Genomic DNA, 20,685 nt, shown 5'->3' on the forward strand with positions numbered 1-20,685 from the left:
CTGCACTGCCTGACCTCAAAGCTTACAAGGCTCCAATAATCAAGAAAAAGAAAGGTGTAAGTGAAAGTCACACAGGCACACACTCAGGCACAGAGGCCACACACTGGAATGCAGTGGGAAATCTTTAGAAAGACGATCTAACACAGCTTAGTGGGGCGGCTATAAAAACTTGCTGGAATGTTAACTGAGCAATATTATCTGTATTGCAGTAAGTCCCCGGTCAAGTTTCAGATGTGCCATAGGCCAATGGTCTGGCCTCATACCTTGATATAATTAAAGCAGCTAAGGTGATATGTTAAAACAGTGTGCTGAGTCTATATAGGAATTCTGTTGCTGCTGTTGTTTTTTAAAGTGGCTTTTTCTTATGATGAAAAATGCCTGTAGACATATTTGGCTAGTTTCAAAACTAGTAAGCATTCAGTCTGCAAACAAAATTTCTTTAAGACATTTTAAAAGTGAACACAGCATGAAGCAGATTATCAAGATTAAAGTGCTTTGGAGGCATAGCTTAGTCTTTTAAAACTATTTTTGCTTCCGTATTGTAATCACTGGATTAAAATGAATTATCCAGATACTGCTCAAATGGTCTTTTTATTAGATGTGTTAACTATAGATAAACATTTCTTCAATTCCATTATTCTGTTCACTTTTTTCTACACGGTAAGGGAAAGGCTTATTAAACACTTATTGTGTGTTTGTTGTTTTCACACTCAAAGTTCAAAACAACAAATCCATTTTAAACCCTTTAAGTTGCTGTAGTGCAACTCATGTCAACTTCTGCCTTAATAACAATATATCCCTCCAGTCAAGGAAATAAATATAAATTAATAGACCAGAAGGCAACATCAAGAAACAGAACCACAGACATACAGATAATTGCCTTTCAATATGACAAAAAGGCAACTTCAATAACACTGAAAGACAATAAAAAAATCTTTTAACAGCAGATCTGAAACAAGACCATAGTTGACAATATCATAAGCAAACCTTTTCAAATCTTCTTTTAAAGATTTTTATTTTATGTGTATGTGAGTGCCTGCCTGCTTATCTGTAGGAACACAAAATGCATGCAGATGTCCATAAAGGATGTTGATCCCCTGGGTTTGGAACATCAAGTGGTTATGAGCTTCTCCATATGAATGCTGGAAATGGATGTGTTCTTAACCCAAAAAGCACGTCTTGATCTATACTTCATACCATATTCTAACTTAACTCAAATAAAATAACCAGTCTAAAACAACAGCAAAACCCTACAAAATTTCTCGAAGAATGCTTTTGTGAGTTAAATGAAGAATGCTTTAATGCAATATCAAACCATAACCCATTAAAAGCGTTTTTTATATACTAGACTTCATCAAAATTGAAAACTTCACTCTTTATGGGAGAATAAAAAAGATAAGTTACAGAAAAGAATAAAATACATGAAAAACACATAACTGATAAAAAGCTTTGCATGTTATATATAAAATTAAGTCATTAGCAAAAACAATAAGTAAACCTATACAATGTACATTTTTTTCTACTGTTGCTCTTAAAATCATGCTAACATGACTCAGTCTTATACTACTTAAAAAGGTGCCAGGTTAAAATATTGTATCTTTGTTCCATAATAACCATTGTACAATTTAAAGCATGAATTAAATGATTGATGTGAAATTAAATTAACCTTAAAATAGACGAGGAATATATAAATTTATCTTAAAATATACATGGAAATGGTTGAGATTAATGTTAGTCCCATCCCTAGCTGAGAAGCTATTGGCATTTGATGGCTGCTGGGGGAGGGAAATTCAACTTTCTTAGGGGATGTAGCCCTGAGAGGCTGCCCATGTTCCGATATATCATCCTATATCTTGAACATACAGGAAGCACTAGGGGAACTCAGTGAGTTTAAAAAAAAAAAAAAAGAAGAAGAGTTCATGAAGTTGGGAAGGAAATTTGGGTGTGGTAGAGTGTTGGAAATTGGAGGGGAGTGAAGGTGGGATACATCTTATCAAAACACCATATAAAGACATGAAAGTCTCAAAAAAATCATTACAAAAATTGCTGTTAGTCTTGTTTGAAAACCACAATAAGAAAATAATGGGATTAAGGATTGCCACATGTAATCCCAGCACTTGGGAGGTGGAGGCAGAAGATAAGTAACTCAAGACCAATCTTGCTATATAAGATTGAGGACATCCTGGGCTAAATGACACCGTGTCTCAAAAGCCCCCAAAACCAACAGAACAAATAAAAACCCTACCCACTAAACAACAGCAATAAAAATAAATCTTAATTTCTTCCCTTCAGGAGGCAAAAAAAATAAAATAAAATAAAAATAAAAAAAAGTATGAACCTGAGTTTAGAGATACGTTTGAGGGCAGTACTTAGTGTCTGTGAGACTTTGCTATCTCCGGGTAAAATCAGGGAACCAGAGTGATTAAATGTGTCATGCATGTATATCTAGCAGAATTCTGAAGGTACTAAGTCCTTAGGATCCTGTCACATATAAGCACATTTCTCCCTGTAAAACTGAAGCGCAAATGTCTAAAGGAAATATCTGACTTCTCATAACCTTGGATGAGTAATTAACTTTGCTGAGCTTCATTCTTTTTTCTTCTCCAATAAAAACAATGTTTAATGAGTTTTTTCTATCTTTTGAGTCTACGATATCACTGGAAATTAAATGTAAATGTAATATTAATGTTGGTAACTTTAACTTTCTGATAGATTAACCATTTCATGATGATCATACTTAATTAAAAGCATTTAGTGAATACACTAAAATCAGAAACACAAGAGGTACACAGTGTAAGTAACACCAAATGAACCTGAAAGTTTGTGCTATTTTTAAAAAAGATATTAGGTATATCTATTCTATGATATATTAAAAAATACTTTTACTTAGAAAGCTTCAATTACCTAGAATAGTAATGATATTGCCTGTATTTCCAAATGAAGCATTACAGTTATTATAATTTATTCATAATTATCTTAGTAGCAGTAGAAAATACTTCTTTTATCTGAATAGCTTAACTTTAAAATGGCTAATGTGGACTATCTGAAGGAGCTTTGTACATTACCATGTCATTTTTATTCTCCATGAAAATGCTGAGTTTCTTCAAGAATGACACAACGAGAATGAGTAGCTCAAAATTGTCGCGATCAAGAGCCTTCACCAACATGTGAACTATATTCTTGTTCCTCATCTTCAGTTCTGTACGTGTGTCCTCAGCAAGATTCAGAAGCAAATAGAGAGCAACTAGGAAATAAAAACACATGAGAGTTGAATGGATGACATATTGAATCAGTAATTAAAATGAGTTCTATTTACCAAGATCATGGACATAGTTCTTAGAAGGTTCTATTTTTATGTTAAAAATTTTAACAAAATTAAGACATTAAGCTTTATCAAATGAGCTACAGATATTACATAATACAACACCTAAAATCATATTCCTTAGATGCTCTATTTTATTACCTTTTAATTAGCTCACAATATACTAAACTTCACTGTGCATTTTAAAATGTCTTTTGTTTTTGTTGATCTTCCTCCCTCTGCTCCATCCCCAAGCCCATTTGTGCTTCTCCTTCCCCATTAGCCTCATTTTTTCTTCCATGTCACATGTGCTCTATGAACACTATATGCTTATGAAGCTGAGACCATAAAACTACATATAATGGTTCCCATTCTCCAGGAACGTAGAGTTTAACAGTAATTAAATGGCAATTAATGGTATAGAAGTCACCAAATAATAAACAGGGGAAATAATTTTATAAATACAAAAAAGTAAGGAAAGATATCATCTCACAAAATTTTAACCTCCAGTGGCTGCTGTGAGACATGCTACCCTAGGGATGACTTGAGACATGGAGGATACAAAAGCATCTATTTCTCACATTTGAGTCCATTTTCAGTTAGTCGCTACAAGAGTTGACAAGCTCAACTGTTATACCAGATGGACCAAGGGCAGGCTCTACCAGTTCTAAATACAATTTCCTTTTGATGCCTGTAATAAAGCCCCTGGTTCCCCACAGAAACCAAGACTCTTCTTTCCTGCAAGTGAGAATTGTATGCTAAGTTATAGTTTTCATTTTGATTTGACAGGAATTTTCACAGTGTGGCTTAAAAAAATCTTGCCCTGTCAAAATTATGTAGGTTATTAATGACTATAATCATTTTTGCTCTTTAATGTCTTGATGTTACTCATTCTGGCATTTTATTTAATGATTTCGTCTGTTTAGACAGAAGTTCACTATCAGCCCAGGCTGACTCTAAACTTGTGATATTCCCATCTAAGCTTTCCCAATATTAGAGTCATGGCATGCATCACTTCCCTAGCCCTCTTTTAACATTATCCTCCACCTTAAAACCTTAATGCAAAGAAGATGGAAATATAAGCAAATGTGTCTGTATACTTATATTAATACAAGCTGATAAATATCTACTTAGTGAATATTTGCAATAGAAAGCCAAATTATACTTGAGTGTATGACAGCTATTATGCTACTCAACAAAAATAACTTAATTCTAAAACATAAGCAATGTAGCATAAACAAACATTTTTTTGCATAAACATTTTATAGACAGGAAAGCTAGATGCACATAACTGAAGTAACCTGCCCTTTCCACACAGGTAGGAGGCAGCAGAACTGAATGAAAACACAATCCCAGCAGGGTCTCAAGCTAAGTCACTTCTGCTGCTCTATCAGCTGAACTTCCATGCAAGATAATGCAGGAAGACTTTGAGGTTATGTTGGAAGCGTTTAGAAGCCTCTGCCAAAGCAGATGTAGGGTTGAGGAGCACCAGCCTAAAATTTAACAGGACTCTGGCACTGGGTTTTATTTTAAATACAGACTTTTTACTGCAGTTGCAAAGTAAGATGATGTGATGATGAATTAGGGGAGAGTGTTACTCCAGTAATTTGAAGGCCCAGCTGAAGATGGAAGCGGACACTGGAGTGATTTGCAGCAAACAGGACGTATTAGACAGCTGAGAGATAGCAAACTGATATAGAAGTAGCCACTCCCTCTAGAACCAACAGAAGAAACACGGTCTTGCTACCCCCGTGACTTTGGCCTGCTAGCCTTCAGAACTGTGAGAGTATAACTACCATGGCTTTCAGAGAGTCACTTTGAACAACTTCATTAGAGTGGGGATTCATTTTAAACTGTCATAGAAACAAATAAAAAAAATCAACTAAGGTTTTCACAATACTAGACATTAAACAACGAAGAATAGTAATCTCTGAGAGGTAAGAAACAAAGGAAATAGTCATGTGACTGCCTGGAAGGCTGTCTAGGCAAAGTTTCCACATCACCACACAAGAAAGAAGCCAGGCAGAGCCCAACAAGTCTCTAAGCAAGGGGATGAACTGAAGGGCCTGATGGAAGCCAAATTAACAGAAAAGAGCACTGGAGAAGGGAAGCTATACAAAGAGAACTCTGGAGCTCTATAAACTCTCCGCTGAGTAAGGAGTGCAGGACAGTTGGCACATGTATATTTAGGATCCAACTGAGGTTAGGAACAGAACAAAAGTCTTCTCTCTCTCCCCTCCCCCCTGACCTCTCTCTCTAAGACAGGGTTTCTCTGTATATCCCTGCCTGCCTCCCAAATGCTGGGATTTAAGGTGTGTACCACCACCCAGCTCCTATCAGCCTTTTTGTTAAAATTTTATTAATTCAATTTACATCTTGGTCATAGGCCCCTTTCTCCTCTCCTCCAGTCCCACCCTCCCTCCTGCATCTCCCCTCCCCTATTATTCAGAATACAGGACCCCCTCTACTCAGCATCCCCCCCTCATCTAGTCACATGAGAACTGAGGACTGAGTTCATCTTCCTCCCCTGTGGCTTGGTAGAGGAATCCCATCAGGGGGAAGTGATAAAAAAGCAGGCAACATAGTCCATGTCAGTAATATCCCACACTCCCCTAACTAGTGGGTCCACGTGAAGCCTATCCTACCTACAAGACCTGCAGGGACAAAGATAGAATAGATAGAGCAGAGATTGAGGGAATGTCCAACCAATGTGGGCCAACCCTAAGACCCACCCATGGAAGAAAGCCAGCCCCTATCACTATTAAGGATACTCTGATGTGCTTGCAGACAGGAGCTACCAGAGTTGTCCTCTGAGAGGCTCGACCCAGCAACAGTTCAAAACAGATACTGAGACTATCAGTCTTTTTTTTGGTAAAATAATGTCAGACTTTTATACACTAATGGTGGGAGCATTAGGTAGAGGGACTGCAGGAAGACCATGTCTGTGTAGTAGTAGTCTTCTGTGAAGCTAAACATTGCTTGCTACAAGGCCTACAGATGACTGTTCAAAGGAGGACAGCAAATGCCCAAAACTGGAAAGATTCCAAATGACTATAAACAAGAGAATACAGAGGATTATCAATGGATAATTAAAAGGGAAAAATACTGATAAATACAACAACATGATGTATTATACTGACCAAACAAGATACTGTATAATTCCACTTATACCAGTAAACTACTAGAGAAGGAGGGGAAGGAAAAACGAAGAACAGACAATACATATACAAGGCAGCTAGGGTAGAGATAAACATGTCTACCTGAATGTGATCACCATCCAGTAATTATTTGTATAAATTAAAACTTAACAAGTGAATTTTAATAGCATACAGTTTATTACCTACCAATTATGTCTCAATAAGACTGTTTAAACAGAACATAAAATATTTGCATAAATATTTTGGTTATGAATAGAACTTAATATTTTACATGTTCAAAAATCAACTTAGTGTTTTAAAATTCTAACAAAACAATTATTTTTAAAAACCTAATATACTGTGGTTTATATGCTGACCCAGGTAAAAGTTACTATATTCTAGGATCTTTAAACACTGAACATTGAAAAGGTGGCTAGCTTCTTCTCCAATAGGCTGAACTTAACTGCTCGATTTCAATCTTTACGCCAGGCTGGAGAAGACAGTTCAGCAGTAGGATGCCTGCCTAGCAGTGCAGTCCTGGGTTCTGTCCTTAGCAATGTCAAACAAAACAGAACAATAGGAAAACTTGAAAAATTCAGTGTAGTTAGAAAAGCTAAGAACTATCAGGGAATAAAAAAATATCCATGTACAAACATTTTCCATGTATAAAGTTCATCAAATAAGTAATGAACTAAACTAAAATTCACAGTTGACTATAGCCAGTACTCTAATACTCAAAGTCTATTATCATTCGACTAAATCTTAAGACTTTGCATCTTAAGTGACACCAACACATCTTAGAAACAAAATTTATTCTTTATTAAATGAAAAATATTTTAAAATTTTACATCAGTTCTTCTAGTGTCAGGTTTCAGGAAGTGCTCAGGAGCTCATACCTCTCAACAGCTGTTCTTGTTTTACCACAAGTCCCTGGTACTTTTTAAAGGTTTTGTCATAATCCTTTCTCAAGGTTTGATTTTCAAGGTCTTCATCAAGTAAAAGCCAAGTTAAGGATCACAAGCATGAATGGAAGTGAAGAGAACGCACGAAGACTACTTTGAGAACAGTGCTATTATGTTTTATATGCAAATTATTATTATTATTTATTAGACACATTTCATTATGTGGCTCTGGCTGACCTGGCATTTATTATATAGACTAAACTGGCCTCAGATTCATAGAGACCCATCTACCTTTGCCCCTGGAGTACTTATGTTAAAGGCATACATTACCAAGCCTGCCCGAAACTTTAGTTACATTCCTCTTCCAACAGATCAACTAAAATCTTAGCTGCAAGACTGTGCACAACAGGACAAGTTAGCCAAAGCTCTCATAATTCCCTTGGAGTCCTAGCATGAGAAATGTTTGAACTTTACCAAATACTTGGATTCTCAGTAATTTACATGCAAATATCATATGAAAGTTGACAAGTCTGCAACTTTCAACAGACTATAAGTGGGTCCATTCAAAAGGTACTTTCTTACAGAAACTGATGTAGTTACCTACTAATAGACTCTGTTTAAGGCAGACTCTCAAATATTCAAATATGCAGATTTAACCTAAAGCTTTTTAGCAACTTGCTCAGGTTAGAGACACCAGGGGAAGGACATTCTAAAGAATAAGGCCTGATAGTTCCACAAAGCTGAGTTAAGAAATGCACCACACTTGCCCAAACAGGACTTAATGGGTAATAGCCTCAGGTCAAGAGCAATTAAGTCAGGCTCCTGGGCAATAGCCCCTAGCTATAAAGAATAGCTTAGTCCTAGTCTGACAATACCTAGGTATGAAAAACTACCTACCCCGCTCCCATTCAAACCACATACACACACACACACACACACACTAAAATAAAATAAAATAAAATAAAATAAAATAAAATAAAATAAAATAAAATAAAATAAAAGTACCTGTAACTTCCTGGTAGCTACCTGACCTCAGCCCTTCTAAATGCAATCAGTCTTCATCCTGAAGAAAAGTTGTGGTCCCTCACTGTTCCAATAAATCAGTCTCATCCAGTTATGATTAAATCTGTCTGCCTCTCTTTCTCATTTTTCCTACACAAACGATGTTTTCATTTCCAAAAGGTACAAATAAACATTGTATTCAAACAATGCTATTGCCTACAACGGCTTACTGATCTGTGAAATATCTCATGTTCAGATAGGTATGAAGAGTCAAGGATCTTTGAGCTAGACTATCTATGATAAATACCTTCAAATGAGATTACTTCATGCTCAAGAGAATATCTTGAGTATAAAAGACTAAGATCAAGAGATAGAAGTTATCTGAATGTAGACTATAGCTCAAAAAGCAAAGGAACACTAAACTAAATAGAATACCAATCCTCCCAAAATGCCTTAAGCCAATGGGCAGTGTTTGAAAGCTCAGGGGTTCATTAAAGAACCCCCCAAAACAATTCTTAGACCATAAGATATGCTTAAATAGAGAATTTCTAAGGTTCCGCTCACGGGTTCTATCATTCTATACATCTCTCAAATGTGTATTAACAATAATATTTTTTCACCTAACTATAAAAACTGAACTTCATAGAGAAGTCAGAGTGTAAGTTAGTTTGCTTGGAAAAGTATAAGCAGCAGTGCGAGCCATGCTTCACCACACATGCTCACAGTGGACATACAGTGCAGTTACTTGAGGACTCTTACTCAGTTAGCCACCACTGCTGCTGGCTTCATTCCTCTACCTCACCAACTGGTCAAAGGGGAACAGACAAAAAGTCTATGTCAAACTGTATTTATTCTAATAATTCCAATAATTCTAAAAATCTCTGTCTTTACCTTCAACACATTCTTGCACGATTTCCAAATAATATGACAGGAATTAAAAAAAAAAAAAAAAGAAAGAACAAACGCACCCTATCCATCCCAAGCACTAAGCATAGGCAGCAGGTCAAAACGGCACTGAAAGGATATCAGCTTTCTTCTTCTTAGAAAGTTCTTCTTGCCAAAGCTCATGTCTTTTTAACTCATGATCAATGATATTCATACACAGTGCTCCGATTTTATAATGAGTGATGAGTCCATGAAAATGAGAAAAGCTTTAAAGAAAAATTTTTAATAAACATTAAAGAAGAGTACATTTGTTTATAAATAAATTTTGGTTTTGGCCCATACTACCATAAACCACACAAAATGTAAGTCTGACACACGTTTCAATGAATGAATATAATGACAGCATAATAAATTTTTAAATAAATTTAAAAAATTAAATTTAAATAAAACCTTGAAATTACAAGATTACATATGTGTTAAAATGCTACCCTTGCCTTAAATAACATTAATATGCAAGTTTTTGTAATTAATCACCAAATTAACTACTAAAATAGTTTCAGAATACATTCTGAAATATTGTCTAACAAAACTAACACTATGATTATACTAGGTACTCATTTTATTTATTATATACATATTTGCTATATAATTTATTCAAATATTTATTCAATAAAATTTCTTTGCTGATATTGGTTTATTTTTAAGATCTAATTGGCTAGAAATTTTTCATAAAATCTCAATAATATTATTATTAAGAACATAGACATATAATATAGGATAAACCTACTAAAATCTGTACACCTAAAGAAACTAATCAAGAGGGAGGACTCTTGCTAAAATGCTCAATTCCTATCCAGAAAGGCAAAGAGGCTGGACATCAGAAGGAGAAAAGAGGGAACAAGTCAGGAGCCTGACACAGAAGACCTCTGAAAGGCTCTGCCCTGCAGACTATCAATGCAGATGCTGAGACTTATGGGCAACCTTTGGGCAGAGTGCAGGGAATCTTAGGAAAGAAGTGGGAAACAGTAAGATCTGGAGAGGACAGGAACTCCACAAAAAGAGCAACAGAACCAAAAAATCTGAGCACAGGGGTCTTTCCTGAGACTGATACTCCAACCAAGGACCATGCATGGAGATGACCTAAGACCCCTGCACAGATGTAGCCCATGGCAGTTCAGTATCCAAGTGGGTTCCATTGTAATAGCAACAGGGACTATCTCTGACATGGACTGATTGTCCTGCTCTTTAATTACCTCCCCCTGAGGGGAAAGCAGCATTACCAGGCCACAGAAGAAGACAATGCAGCCACTCCTGATGAGACCTAATTGACAAGGATCAGAAGGAAGGAGAAGAAGACCTCCCCTATCAGTGGACTTGGGGAGAGGCATGCATCCAGAGGGTGGAGAAATGGAGGGATTGAGACGGGTGGAGGGAGGGAACCACAGGGGGGATACAAAGTGAATAAAGTGTAATTAATAAAGAAAAAAAAGAACATATACATGTAAATAAACTATATTTAACCATTAAGAGAATAAAATTTCATAATTTATTAGAAACATGAATATACCTAGAGGGAAATATATTAAGTTAAATAAGCCAAACAAGGAAAATCAAACGTCATATGTCCTTGTTCAGACATGCACAGGGAAAGAGTTGACTTCATATAAAGAGAGTAGACTAGAGACTTCTAGAGGTTAGGAAGGGTTAAAATCAGGGAGAATAAAGGGAAGTTGGATAATGGGTACCAAAACCAACATACAGTAGCATAGGAGGAACAAATTCTAATTTTATAGCCAGTATGGTGACTACAATTCACAACAATTATATATACTTTGGAAAGAACTGGGAAAGAAGAATTCAAACATGCCCAATACAAAGAAATGGTCATTTCAGAGTTGAAATGCCAATCACTCTAATTTAATTATTTATATACTGTTACATTTAATCAAGCTGTTATGCTGTATCCTCTAAGTATGTATTAAGTTGATAAAAATGTAAATACATAACTACGTGTATAATAAATATTCTTGTATTTGCCTGGTCATGTGTGTATAACTACAAGAGTACTTACTCTGGACCAGGCTTTTATCCTAAGTATTTGAATTCTGAATTACTTAATCCTAAAATCTACCTGAAGAAAACATAGCTATTACAATGAAAATTTTATACAGGAAGGAGCTGAGGCTCAGAGAGGTTAAGTAAAATAACCAAGAGTACACGGTGAGTACACAGCAGACACTGCATTCAAACAGAGATCACCACCTTCATAATCGCACTCCAAAGAGTGTGCCAACCGGGATGTATGTGAGTGTGTGCGCATGTGCGTGTGCATGTGTGTAGGCACAGGAAGTGTAGACTGAATGAAAGCAAAACAGAGTAAAGAGCTAGGAATGAGAAGCAGAGCACAGACAAACGCACAAAGACTGGAAGAACCAATGGTCTACACACTAACCCAGGCAGACAGCAACAGAGGTCTATTAGTCATTTTAGAATCTATACTTACCTAGAAAAGCAAAAGAAGATATAAATGATGTTTGTAGCTAACTCAACACTTTGTTTCCAGTCTTCTCTCAGGACTCTTGCTAGTGCACCCAGGGCAGTTTCTAAAATAAAAGGAGACATACGGATATGATCCTTTACCTTGCCTTTGATATAAAGGGAGCTTGGTTTTAAATGTCTACTTATGAATAAGTAACAAAATCAAGATGGAACTGGGACAAAAAAGTAGGATGTTTCTTTCCAATACAGAAAGCTAATTTAGAAGTGTAACTTTTACTCAAAACACCTGATGTACACTTGTATGCAGCAAAGAAATCAGATGTGACTTAGATAAATGTGACAGTAAGACCACCTATGGCTATCCATCCTGACTTGTTTCTGCTTGGAATTTCACTCCTGTACTACTTTGCCTTCTTCTTTAACCTCCAATTTGTTCTATTAGGACAAAGAATAGAATATACCCAGAATATAAATGGGCAGTTTAGTCAACTTAGCTCCATAAAGGTAAATTAGTAAAAATTTATGTGAAAAAAATATTTCTATTTCACATACTAACAGACATAAACAAAATAGAAGTCTCAGAAAACAACTCCCCGGAAGTATATAAGTACCTGTTAAAAGGCGGCACAGTTAAGTAAATGATAAGTGAATATTTGGAGAGATTAAGTGAATATGAGGTCAGTTAAAAATAGGTTGTTGCAAGAGTTTTTATTTTTTGGAGAAGTATGTGTTTGTGGTACATGTGTGTTTTACACATGTGCGTGCACACACTCACGTAGAGGCCAGAGGCTGATACTAGGGGGTCATCCTCAAATGTCTGCCACCGTATTTATTGAGGCAGAGTCTCTCAGTTAAATCCAGAGCTCTCTGAACGTCTATTCTAGTCAGATATCTTGCTGTGGGAATTATGTGCCTGCACTGGAATTAAAAGTGGGCTGCCACTCCCCCAAAGGATTTGTGTGGGTGTGGTCATCTGATGGTGAGGACCACACAGGCCCTCACACATGCATGGAGACAACTCTGTCCACTCACTGTACTTAACAGACTACATTATCAATATTTATTATGGCTATAAAATGTTCAGCCTATTTTGCTTTCTGGTTATTCGGATTATGAAATAAGAATTACCTACATTAGTATTAATCAATTTAGTAATTAAAGCTCTGATTGTTTTTTTAACAAATTAAGAAATATTTGAAATATTTGTCAGTAGAATATCACAATCACAGAGTAGGTCATTGGACTAATGAAAGTTTTGGCCAAAGTTACTGAAAAATCAAATAAGCAAATGGGCAGTACACACTCAAATGTCCAAAAGGTCCTACTTAGTAGGGAATCTGGCTTCACTTTTCCCCATCTATCAAATCCTAAAAGCTGCTGATAAATATAAGTCAAAGTAAACCATATTTCTCAGTGTACCACAGCAGACTTTTGTTATAACTTAAGCATACTTTCAGTACAAGACCAGCAAAGTGAATTTTGAAGAAAATAGAAAGGCAAATTGCATCATTTATCTTATAAATGAACTAAACTGTACATCAGAATGTGAAGCCAGGAGATAGGCTAGCCTTAGCCACACATGCTTTCAGGACCAATCTGTGCCACATGAGAGCCTATTACAAGACAAAAACAGCAAAAATTCTCCTCCCACTCCCACCTCCTTAAAAAAAAGGGGAAAAAGCAAAAACTGACCACTAAAACTAAAGAGATGTAGAACACAGCCTGGGGAAGTAGCTCTAGTGAGAGCAAGTAAAACTACACAATAACCAACAGTATTATTTATGGACCTTAGCAACTAGAGCAATGGAACAGAAAGAAAACATGGCATAGCCACTGCCATGTGGGAAGTGTACCTGGCAAGGAGAAAGTCCCTGGAAAAAAAACAGTGTCTTTCCATGAAGACATAGTAGGCACACTGGATCAATAACAAAAGAAATTTGGGTACCCAGGTAAAGTCATGTTCTGATCATGGACTAATGGGAACGAAGGACTGAACAACATAAAGAAACATCAATTGACATCATTACATCCATCACACAAGTGAATTCTGGGGAAAGTAACTTGTAGGACAGCAGACTGAAAACATCAAACAATCCACTCTTTCCTATAAGAACAAGCAAACTGGTTAAAAAAAATGTCAAAATTGTTATCTGTATAGCAGCACATGCCACTAATCTGAATTTATAGTCAGCCTAAGCTATGTAGGGAGACACTATCTTAAAAGTAAATTGCAGGGTTAGCTTTTATTTAAAAATGAAGAATTAAGTTAATTTGTGTTTATCATTGGTCACAGAGCATTTGTGGAAGCAAAAGTGCTGAAATTTCATTAAGAACAGAGAGTGCTGTCACATGTGAACTTCTTGTCTCACTGTGGAGGACTGGCAAGAGCTGAGGAGGGCAGAGTCTGAAGTTTCCCTCAGACTTCATACAAAAAGATGTTTGTTTAAAGCTGGGTTTGCAGGGTGCAGAGAATGTTCGGTTACCATTTACTTGACCTGGAGCACTGTTAAGACAGGCTTAACAGTTTGAGAGCAGGATTAATAAAAGGCTATTAGTTCCAGCAATTCACCTGCAAATTTCCTGATTTCTTTGTTTTTAATTGCTGAGTAGTATTCCATTATGTAAATGTACCACAATTTCTGTGTCTATCACTTATAATTGGGTATTAGACATATAACAAAGAATAAACATACTAAAATCTGAATTCCTAAAGAAGCTAAGCAAGGAGGAGGAAGATGCTCAGTCCTCATTCAGAAGGGCAAATGGGGTAGATATTGGAAGTAGGAGAAAACAGGGAACAGGACAGGAGCCTACCACAGAGGACCTCTGAAAGACTCTACTGATCAGGATACTGAAGCAGAGGCTGAGACTCACAGCAAAACTTTGGTCAGAGTGCAGGGAATCTTATGAAAGAAGGGGGAGACAGAAAGACCTGGTGGGGACAGGAGCTCCACAAGGAGAGCAACAGAACCAAAAATCTGGGCACAGGGGTCTTTTCTGAGACCGATACTCCAACCAAGGACCATGCATGGAGAAGGCCTATAATCCTTGCTCAGATGTAGTCTATAGCAGCTCAGTCTCCAAGTAGGTTCCCTAGGTTCATGTCAACATGAAATCAGTGGCTGGCTCTTTGATCACCTCCCAATGGGGGAGTTGTGCAGCCTTGCCAGGCCACAAAGGAAAACAAAGCATCCAATCCTGATGAGACCTGTTAGACTAGGGTCAGACAGAAGGAGAGAAGGACCTCCCCTATCAGTGGACTAGGGAAGGGGGACAGGGAGAGAAGAGAAAAGGAGGGTGGGACTGGGAGGAGATGAAGGAAGGGGCTACAGCCAGGATACAAAGGGAATAAATTGTAATAATAATAATTAATTAAAGGAAAAAAAACAAAAGGCTACTAAAAAATTTTAAAGCAAAGCAGTAGAAGGAGTATCTTGTGTACTGTACTGATGTAACACCTGTTAATAATATATCTGATGGCCTATAGCTTAGGCGGGAAATAGGAGGCGGGACATCCAGGAGGCAAAAAGCATTCTGGGATACAACCAGGCACAAGAGATTCAGCAGGCAAGATATAAGGAAGATGGATGCATGGTGCCTGAGCCCAGGTAACCAGCCACATGGCAGGATGCAGATTAATATAAATGGGTTATTACGTTATGAGCTACTCAGAGAAGAGCCTAGCTTTATGGCCTAGGTATGTGTAAAATAATAACTGACTCTCATGAGTCAATATTCCTGGAGCTTGGGAAAGGGAGGAAAACTCTCCTTTTACAGGTACCTTCAGAAGCTTTAAAGGGGTCAAATATATTCTATAAAGCCACACACAGGTAAACAGTTGTATGCCTACCACAAAAAGGCCTACAAAGCTGCTAATCTGTCAATTCTCACTGAATCTGAAACAGTGTATAAGGAGGAAAGCAGAGTCTTACATGTGAAATGCTTCAATACCTAGGACACACCCTAACATAGAAAGTGGTCTTCAGCAAGGCAAGACCTTATTATCAGGCATTTAATAAAAATCTTTGCCCAATCATTGCTGACCAATAAGCTAACTGATTACAGATTTCAGTGACACTACAAGGGATACCAACTTTGCAGACTTAATTCTTAAAAACTCAGTAAGCAAACAAACAATGTCTAATAGAAAGGCTTGGGTAGTAAGAATCTAATTCCCAGAGCTACCACATATTGTTTTAACAAAACAACTCAGTACAGAAAGAAACAGAACTGTATGACCCATGCTCAGATAATAAAGTCATCACTAGAGACTGCCCATGAAAAAGCATAGACACTGAGTTTATGAGACAAAGACTTTAAGTATGCTATTACTATATTCATAAAATTAAAGGAAGGGCTGGAGAGGCAGGTTGGCAATCGTGAGGATCACAATTCAGATTCTAGCACCCAAGCAAGCCACCAGGCAGCTCACACACCTTCAAGCACAGCTCCAAGGAGAAAAAAAAAAACAAACCAGGTGCATCCCTGAAGTTTGCTGGAATTTAGCCTGTGAAAACCTGTGTCCCACATTCAAGTAGAGACCTTGCCTCAAAGAATCGGTTGGCGTTGATAAGAGGGAGATACCTGGTACCCTCTTCTGGTCTCCAAACTCACACCTGCACACCTGTACACACATTCAAATACACAGACACATACACAGATGCATGAACATAGAAATTAAAGCAAATCGTTTCTATAGACTTAAAGGTACGTATGCAAGGAATGAGAATGTTTTACCAAGAGGACACAAACTATAGAACAGACAAAAACAGGATCTCTGTACTTGAAGGGTACAAAAGCTAAAATAAAAATTCACTGGTACTCTTAGCAGCAGACATGACACAGAAAAAGTTAATATAAACATTTTAGATTAGTCAGTCTAAAGAAAAGAGAAGGAAGCCAAAATAAGCAGACCCTCAAAGATGTATGGCAAACAAAACAGAGTAACATATACATGATGGAAGTTCCAGAAACATATAAAGGGTCAAAGTGAATATTTAATTAAATAACAGCTAAAAACTACATGTTTGCTGAAGATCAAAAAGGTATGCCATACTGAATGATATCAGCACTTAAACATGTCATGGTCACGGTCAGACTTGAGAAAATAGAGGCCAAGAGAACCGAAAGCTCAAAGAAAAGAGCAATTTTGTGTTTACATAGGGTCATCAACAAGCTGATAAGCAGATTTACATTAAAACACACAGAGGTATGCACAAGGAAGAATGACACATAGAAAGTACAAAAGAATTCCTGTTATCTGTTGGGGGCACAAAGGTCCTTGCATTCACAGAACACCAGGGATCCAGGAATGCTAAATATACAGGGGCCTCTCCTCAGAGGAGGTACTATCTGTTTTCCACCCAGAAAGGCGGAGGTGGATGTTGTAAGGACCTGATGACTTTCTGGCTATCTGTAGAGACAGATCTCCCCCAGAATGTTTACCCCAGACTCTTCCCTCCCTACACCATAATCTTTGTCTCCCAGTTAATGGAACCCATTCTTAAAGGAGATGTCACATGTATTGCTGACCTCTACGCTATTTCAGAGACCACACACGATTCTAGGCCGTTCAGCTATAGAACCTATCCTCCTGGTCACATGTACTTAGTAAAGGAGTTTCTATGGAGTTACATCTTAAGCTTTATGGGGCACTTGGAATGGGAGGGAGTGTTGTCTGGAAACTTTTTCCTAAATTGTACTGTGTTTTAAATATGCTGACAACGAACTTCTGACTCCCCAGGTTTGATCCGGGTTGATGAAGCCAGTTTGGACTGAGTTTCCACTCTCACTTCTTCGCGGATCACTTTCTGCATTGGTCCCTGCAAAGTCCCCAGGCCTGTAACTCCTGAGCTCAGAAGGTAAATCACTGGGACAAGCTGACTAGCTGGACTGACCATCTCCTCAAGCTTTGGTTTCAACTGGTAGACAAATAATAAGGCAGAAGTGATTAGTCAAGACTCTTGGTATCAGCCTTGGGCCTCTACACACCCATGAGGATGTTATTTATATGAACATATGTGCTCATGCACTAGTGAATATGCATATAGATATGCATATATCCCACACATACATATGTAAAAAATATGTCATTAGTAATACGTTAGTAAAAGGAGTGAGGAGTGAAAAGAGTAAATAGGTGTATTGGAATGAAATTCTGTATACTATTAAAATTAAGTTGGTAGTAATTTGAATGAGAATGTTTGAAACTGTCAATTGTAATGTCAGAGAATCACTAAGATAACTCAGAAAAAAATAATTATAGAAAATTAGCTTAAAATAATAAACTGGAAAACACCTAGTATAGAAGAAAACAATAATATAAGAAAGCAGGAATAGAAAAGAGGTTAAGAATCATGATAAAAATGTTCATAATTTAAAAATATATAAATATGTTAAAAGTCTTGTCATTCATAGCAAACACAAAATGGCAAAACCTACCTTCTGAGCTAACATCAATATTGACCAGACTAAACACACCAATTATAAAGAACCTATTGTGATCCCACACTATGCTGGTTTCAAGAGAAACTCATGAAATTCAAAAACACACGTGAAATTAAAAAAAAAGCACGGTGAAATAAGAGTGGAAATAGTGGAAGATAAGTAATAGATTGAAAATATTCCTAATACATAGAAAAAAAAAAGAATTAAAATTCGGAACTAAACATTTTCGACATGAGAACATATATATGTGCATTTCCATACATAAAATATTTAAGATCTGAGTACAAAATTTAAGGGTAGGCTTGTTTTATATGATTTTTCTGTTTTTAATATTTAGAAAGAGAAATCACCGTTTAGCAGTAGCTCTTCCAAGTTATCGGGATTTCGAGCCAGCTGCAGGATCAAGGCAGAACCCCGAACCTTGTCTGGAATATCTTCATACAATAGTTCAATGTACTCGTCCATGTCATTGATGTTGGCCACCTCGTCAATCTGAAACAGAGGTGGGAAGCATTCAGCAGCTCTCATGGACACACTCGCTGTCAGCTGGATGACAATCTTGTGATCAGATTACTTACCATAGTAACCAAAAGAACTGACAATAGCCATCTTTTTGTAGATAGAAACTTTAGGCCTTTGCATATGAAGCTATATGTTAATACAAAACTATAAGAACAATCAAATGAAACATATATAAACTCTAAAATTTGTCTCTGGATGTAACTTTGTGTAAATGTAACACAAAGTTCTTTGAACCTACTATAAAAGATTAAATATTTTGAAACTTAATTAAAAATGTTCACAACATTTTTTCCACTTATTTTAATAAAATTAAAATTATGTTTTAATTTTTGGTTTTTATCAATTGGTTTTTGGCTTTTTCGGATATCTCTAAACTGAATCATTTAAAATCCACATCTGACCAACATGGATGGCCATGTGTGTTACTGAAGGTAAAGATGATATCTGCAGTCTTTTGTTTACCAGAACAGAATTCATACAGTCTTACCTCCATCCCTTCAAAAGGAGGTGGATCTTTAGGCTTGCTTGATTTTTCTTTCTTTTCTGTAAAAAGATTAAAAAAAAAAAAAAAAAGCTCTGAGAATTAGGTTTTAAGGGTTTGGAAGTAATTATTTTTAGTAGTTGAGTTTTAATGGTGCCTAAGCTGGGGATATAAAACTAAACATTTCATGAAATTTTTCTCAGTGCATAAAATATTTCCATGTAAAAATATTTGTTCTAATGATGCTACCAAAAAAACATAAATTAATAAAATCTATGACAGAACTTATATTCATTTAAGATAGGAATAGGTAAATGAACAAGATAAAGAAAATAGTATGAGTAACACAAAAACAAATTATATGAAAACTAAAGTTAACACATGAAGAGTATGAAATACTAGATAAATCATAAGCTGAAGTAAAGAAGAGTGAATGATTTTTGTCTGAAAAGAAAAATAAAGGGCATAAATTAAAAGGTAAATATTTGATATTTACATCAACTTAATCTTCATTTATACCCAAGGAGGCATTCAAAGTTATTACACACAATTTTGGGCCCCTTACTATACTATTCAGTTTAAAACACATTCTCATATTCTAAAAAGAAACAATGCATTAAATCAAATATAAATGTATCAGAAGAATGTGTAATTAGAAAATAAATAAACATAAAAGAGACCTAACTTATACTGAAGACTACTTGGCAAGAAGGGAATTGGCAAAGAGTTATGAAAGGAGGCTAGAGATAAATATGGGTTCTACATTCATGTATCAAACTGTCATAATGCAAACCACAGCTTTATACAATTAATACATGCAATTAGTACATGCTAATAAAAAGAAATACTGTGATGTGGTATGACTGATGGGAAATGAGAAACATGCTCTTGACAATAAAAATGTTAGGAAGGCTGTTCTCCCAAGGAGACATAAACAAAGAGTGAACTGAAGAGTAATTAGCCCTTACTACTTTCAGGAGCAGTATGAGAGGCAAGGACACATCACCACCAGCTAAATTCTGTCTCATACAGATAATTTATTGTAAGAGTAGTTTTGATAAGCAAAGAAAAAGAAATCACTTAAGGTGATGGATCACAGTGTTATAATGTACTACAGTTCTCTTTCCATCTCATTAGGATGAGGATTCTGGCTTTAAATTATCAAGGTATAAAAAGTTACAAAAAAAACCATAAATAATTTAGATAAGCATAGTTTTAAGAGACAGTAAAACATATATCTTCAACTACTAGTGTACAGAAAGAATAATATTGACTTGAATTAATTTATCCATGTATAATGGATATTTTTCACATTTCTTTTTTTCATAGAGTGTATTCTAATCACTAAACATTCGCTAATCCATTCACACAGTGTTTTCATTTTTATTTGAAAATATCTTCATTTTCTGAGTTCTAAAACATTAATGGTACAGTTCTTTTATAAGGGAATTGAAGACAGGAAAAAAAATCATACTTTTCTAGGAAAAATTCATGAGAGTAATATCCTAG

General features: G+C 36.2%; 1 protein-coding gene across 2 annotated transcripts in view; it reads right to left on the bottom strand.

The window, feature by feature from the left end:
- Kifap3 (kinesin associated protein 3) overlaps positions 1-20,685 on the bottom strand; it is a 135,840-nt gene that overhangs the window by 99,623 nt on the left and 15,532 nt on the right. For both annotated transcript variants that reach the window (XM_055624497.1, XM_055624498.1), the window contains exons 4-9: positions 19,183-19,238; positions 18,524-18,665; positions 11,731-11,830; positions 9,369-9,493; positions 7,335-7,433; positions 3,066-3,244 (exon numbers count right to left, since the gene is read on the bottom strand). In XM_055624497.1, coding sequence (XP_055480472.1) covers positions 3,066-3,244; positions 7,335-7,433; positions 9,369-9,493; positions 11,731-11,830; positions 18,524-18,665; positions 19,183-19,238 — 701 coding nt within the window. The remainder of the gene's footprint in view (positions 1-3,065; positions 3,245-7,334; positions 7,434-9,368; positions 9,494-11,730; positions 11,831-18,523; positions 18,666-19,182; positions 19,239-20,685) is intronic.

The sequence above is a fragment of the Psammomys obesus genome, unplaced genomic scaffold (assembly GCF_907164565.1).
Source record: "Psammomys obesus unplaced genomic scaffold, mPsaObe1.curated_primary_1811, whole genome shotgun sequence".
NCBI classification, from domain to species: Eukaryota; Metazoa; Chordata; class Mammalia; order Rodentia; family Muridae; genus Psammomys; species Psammomys obesus.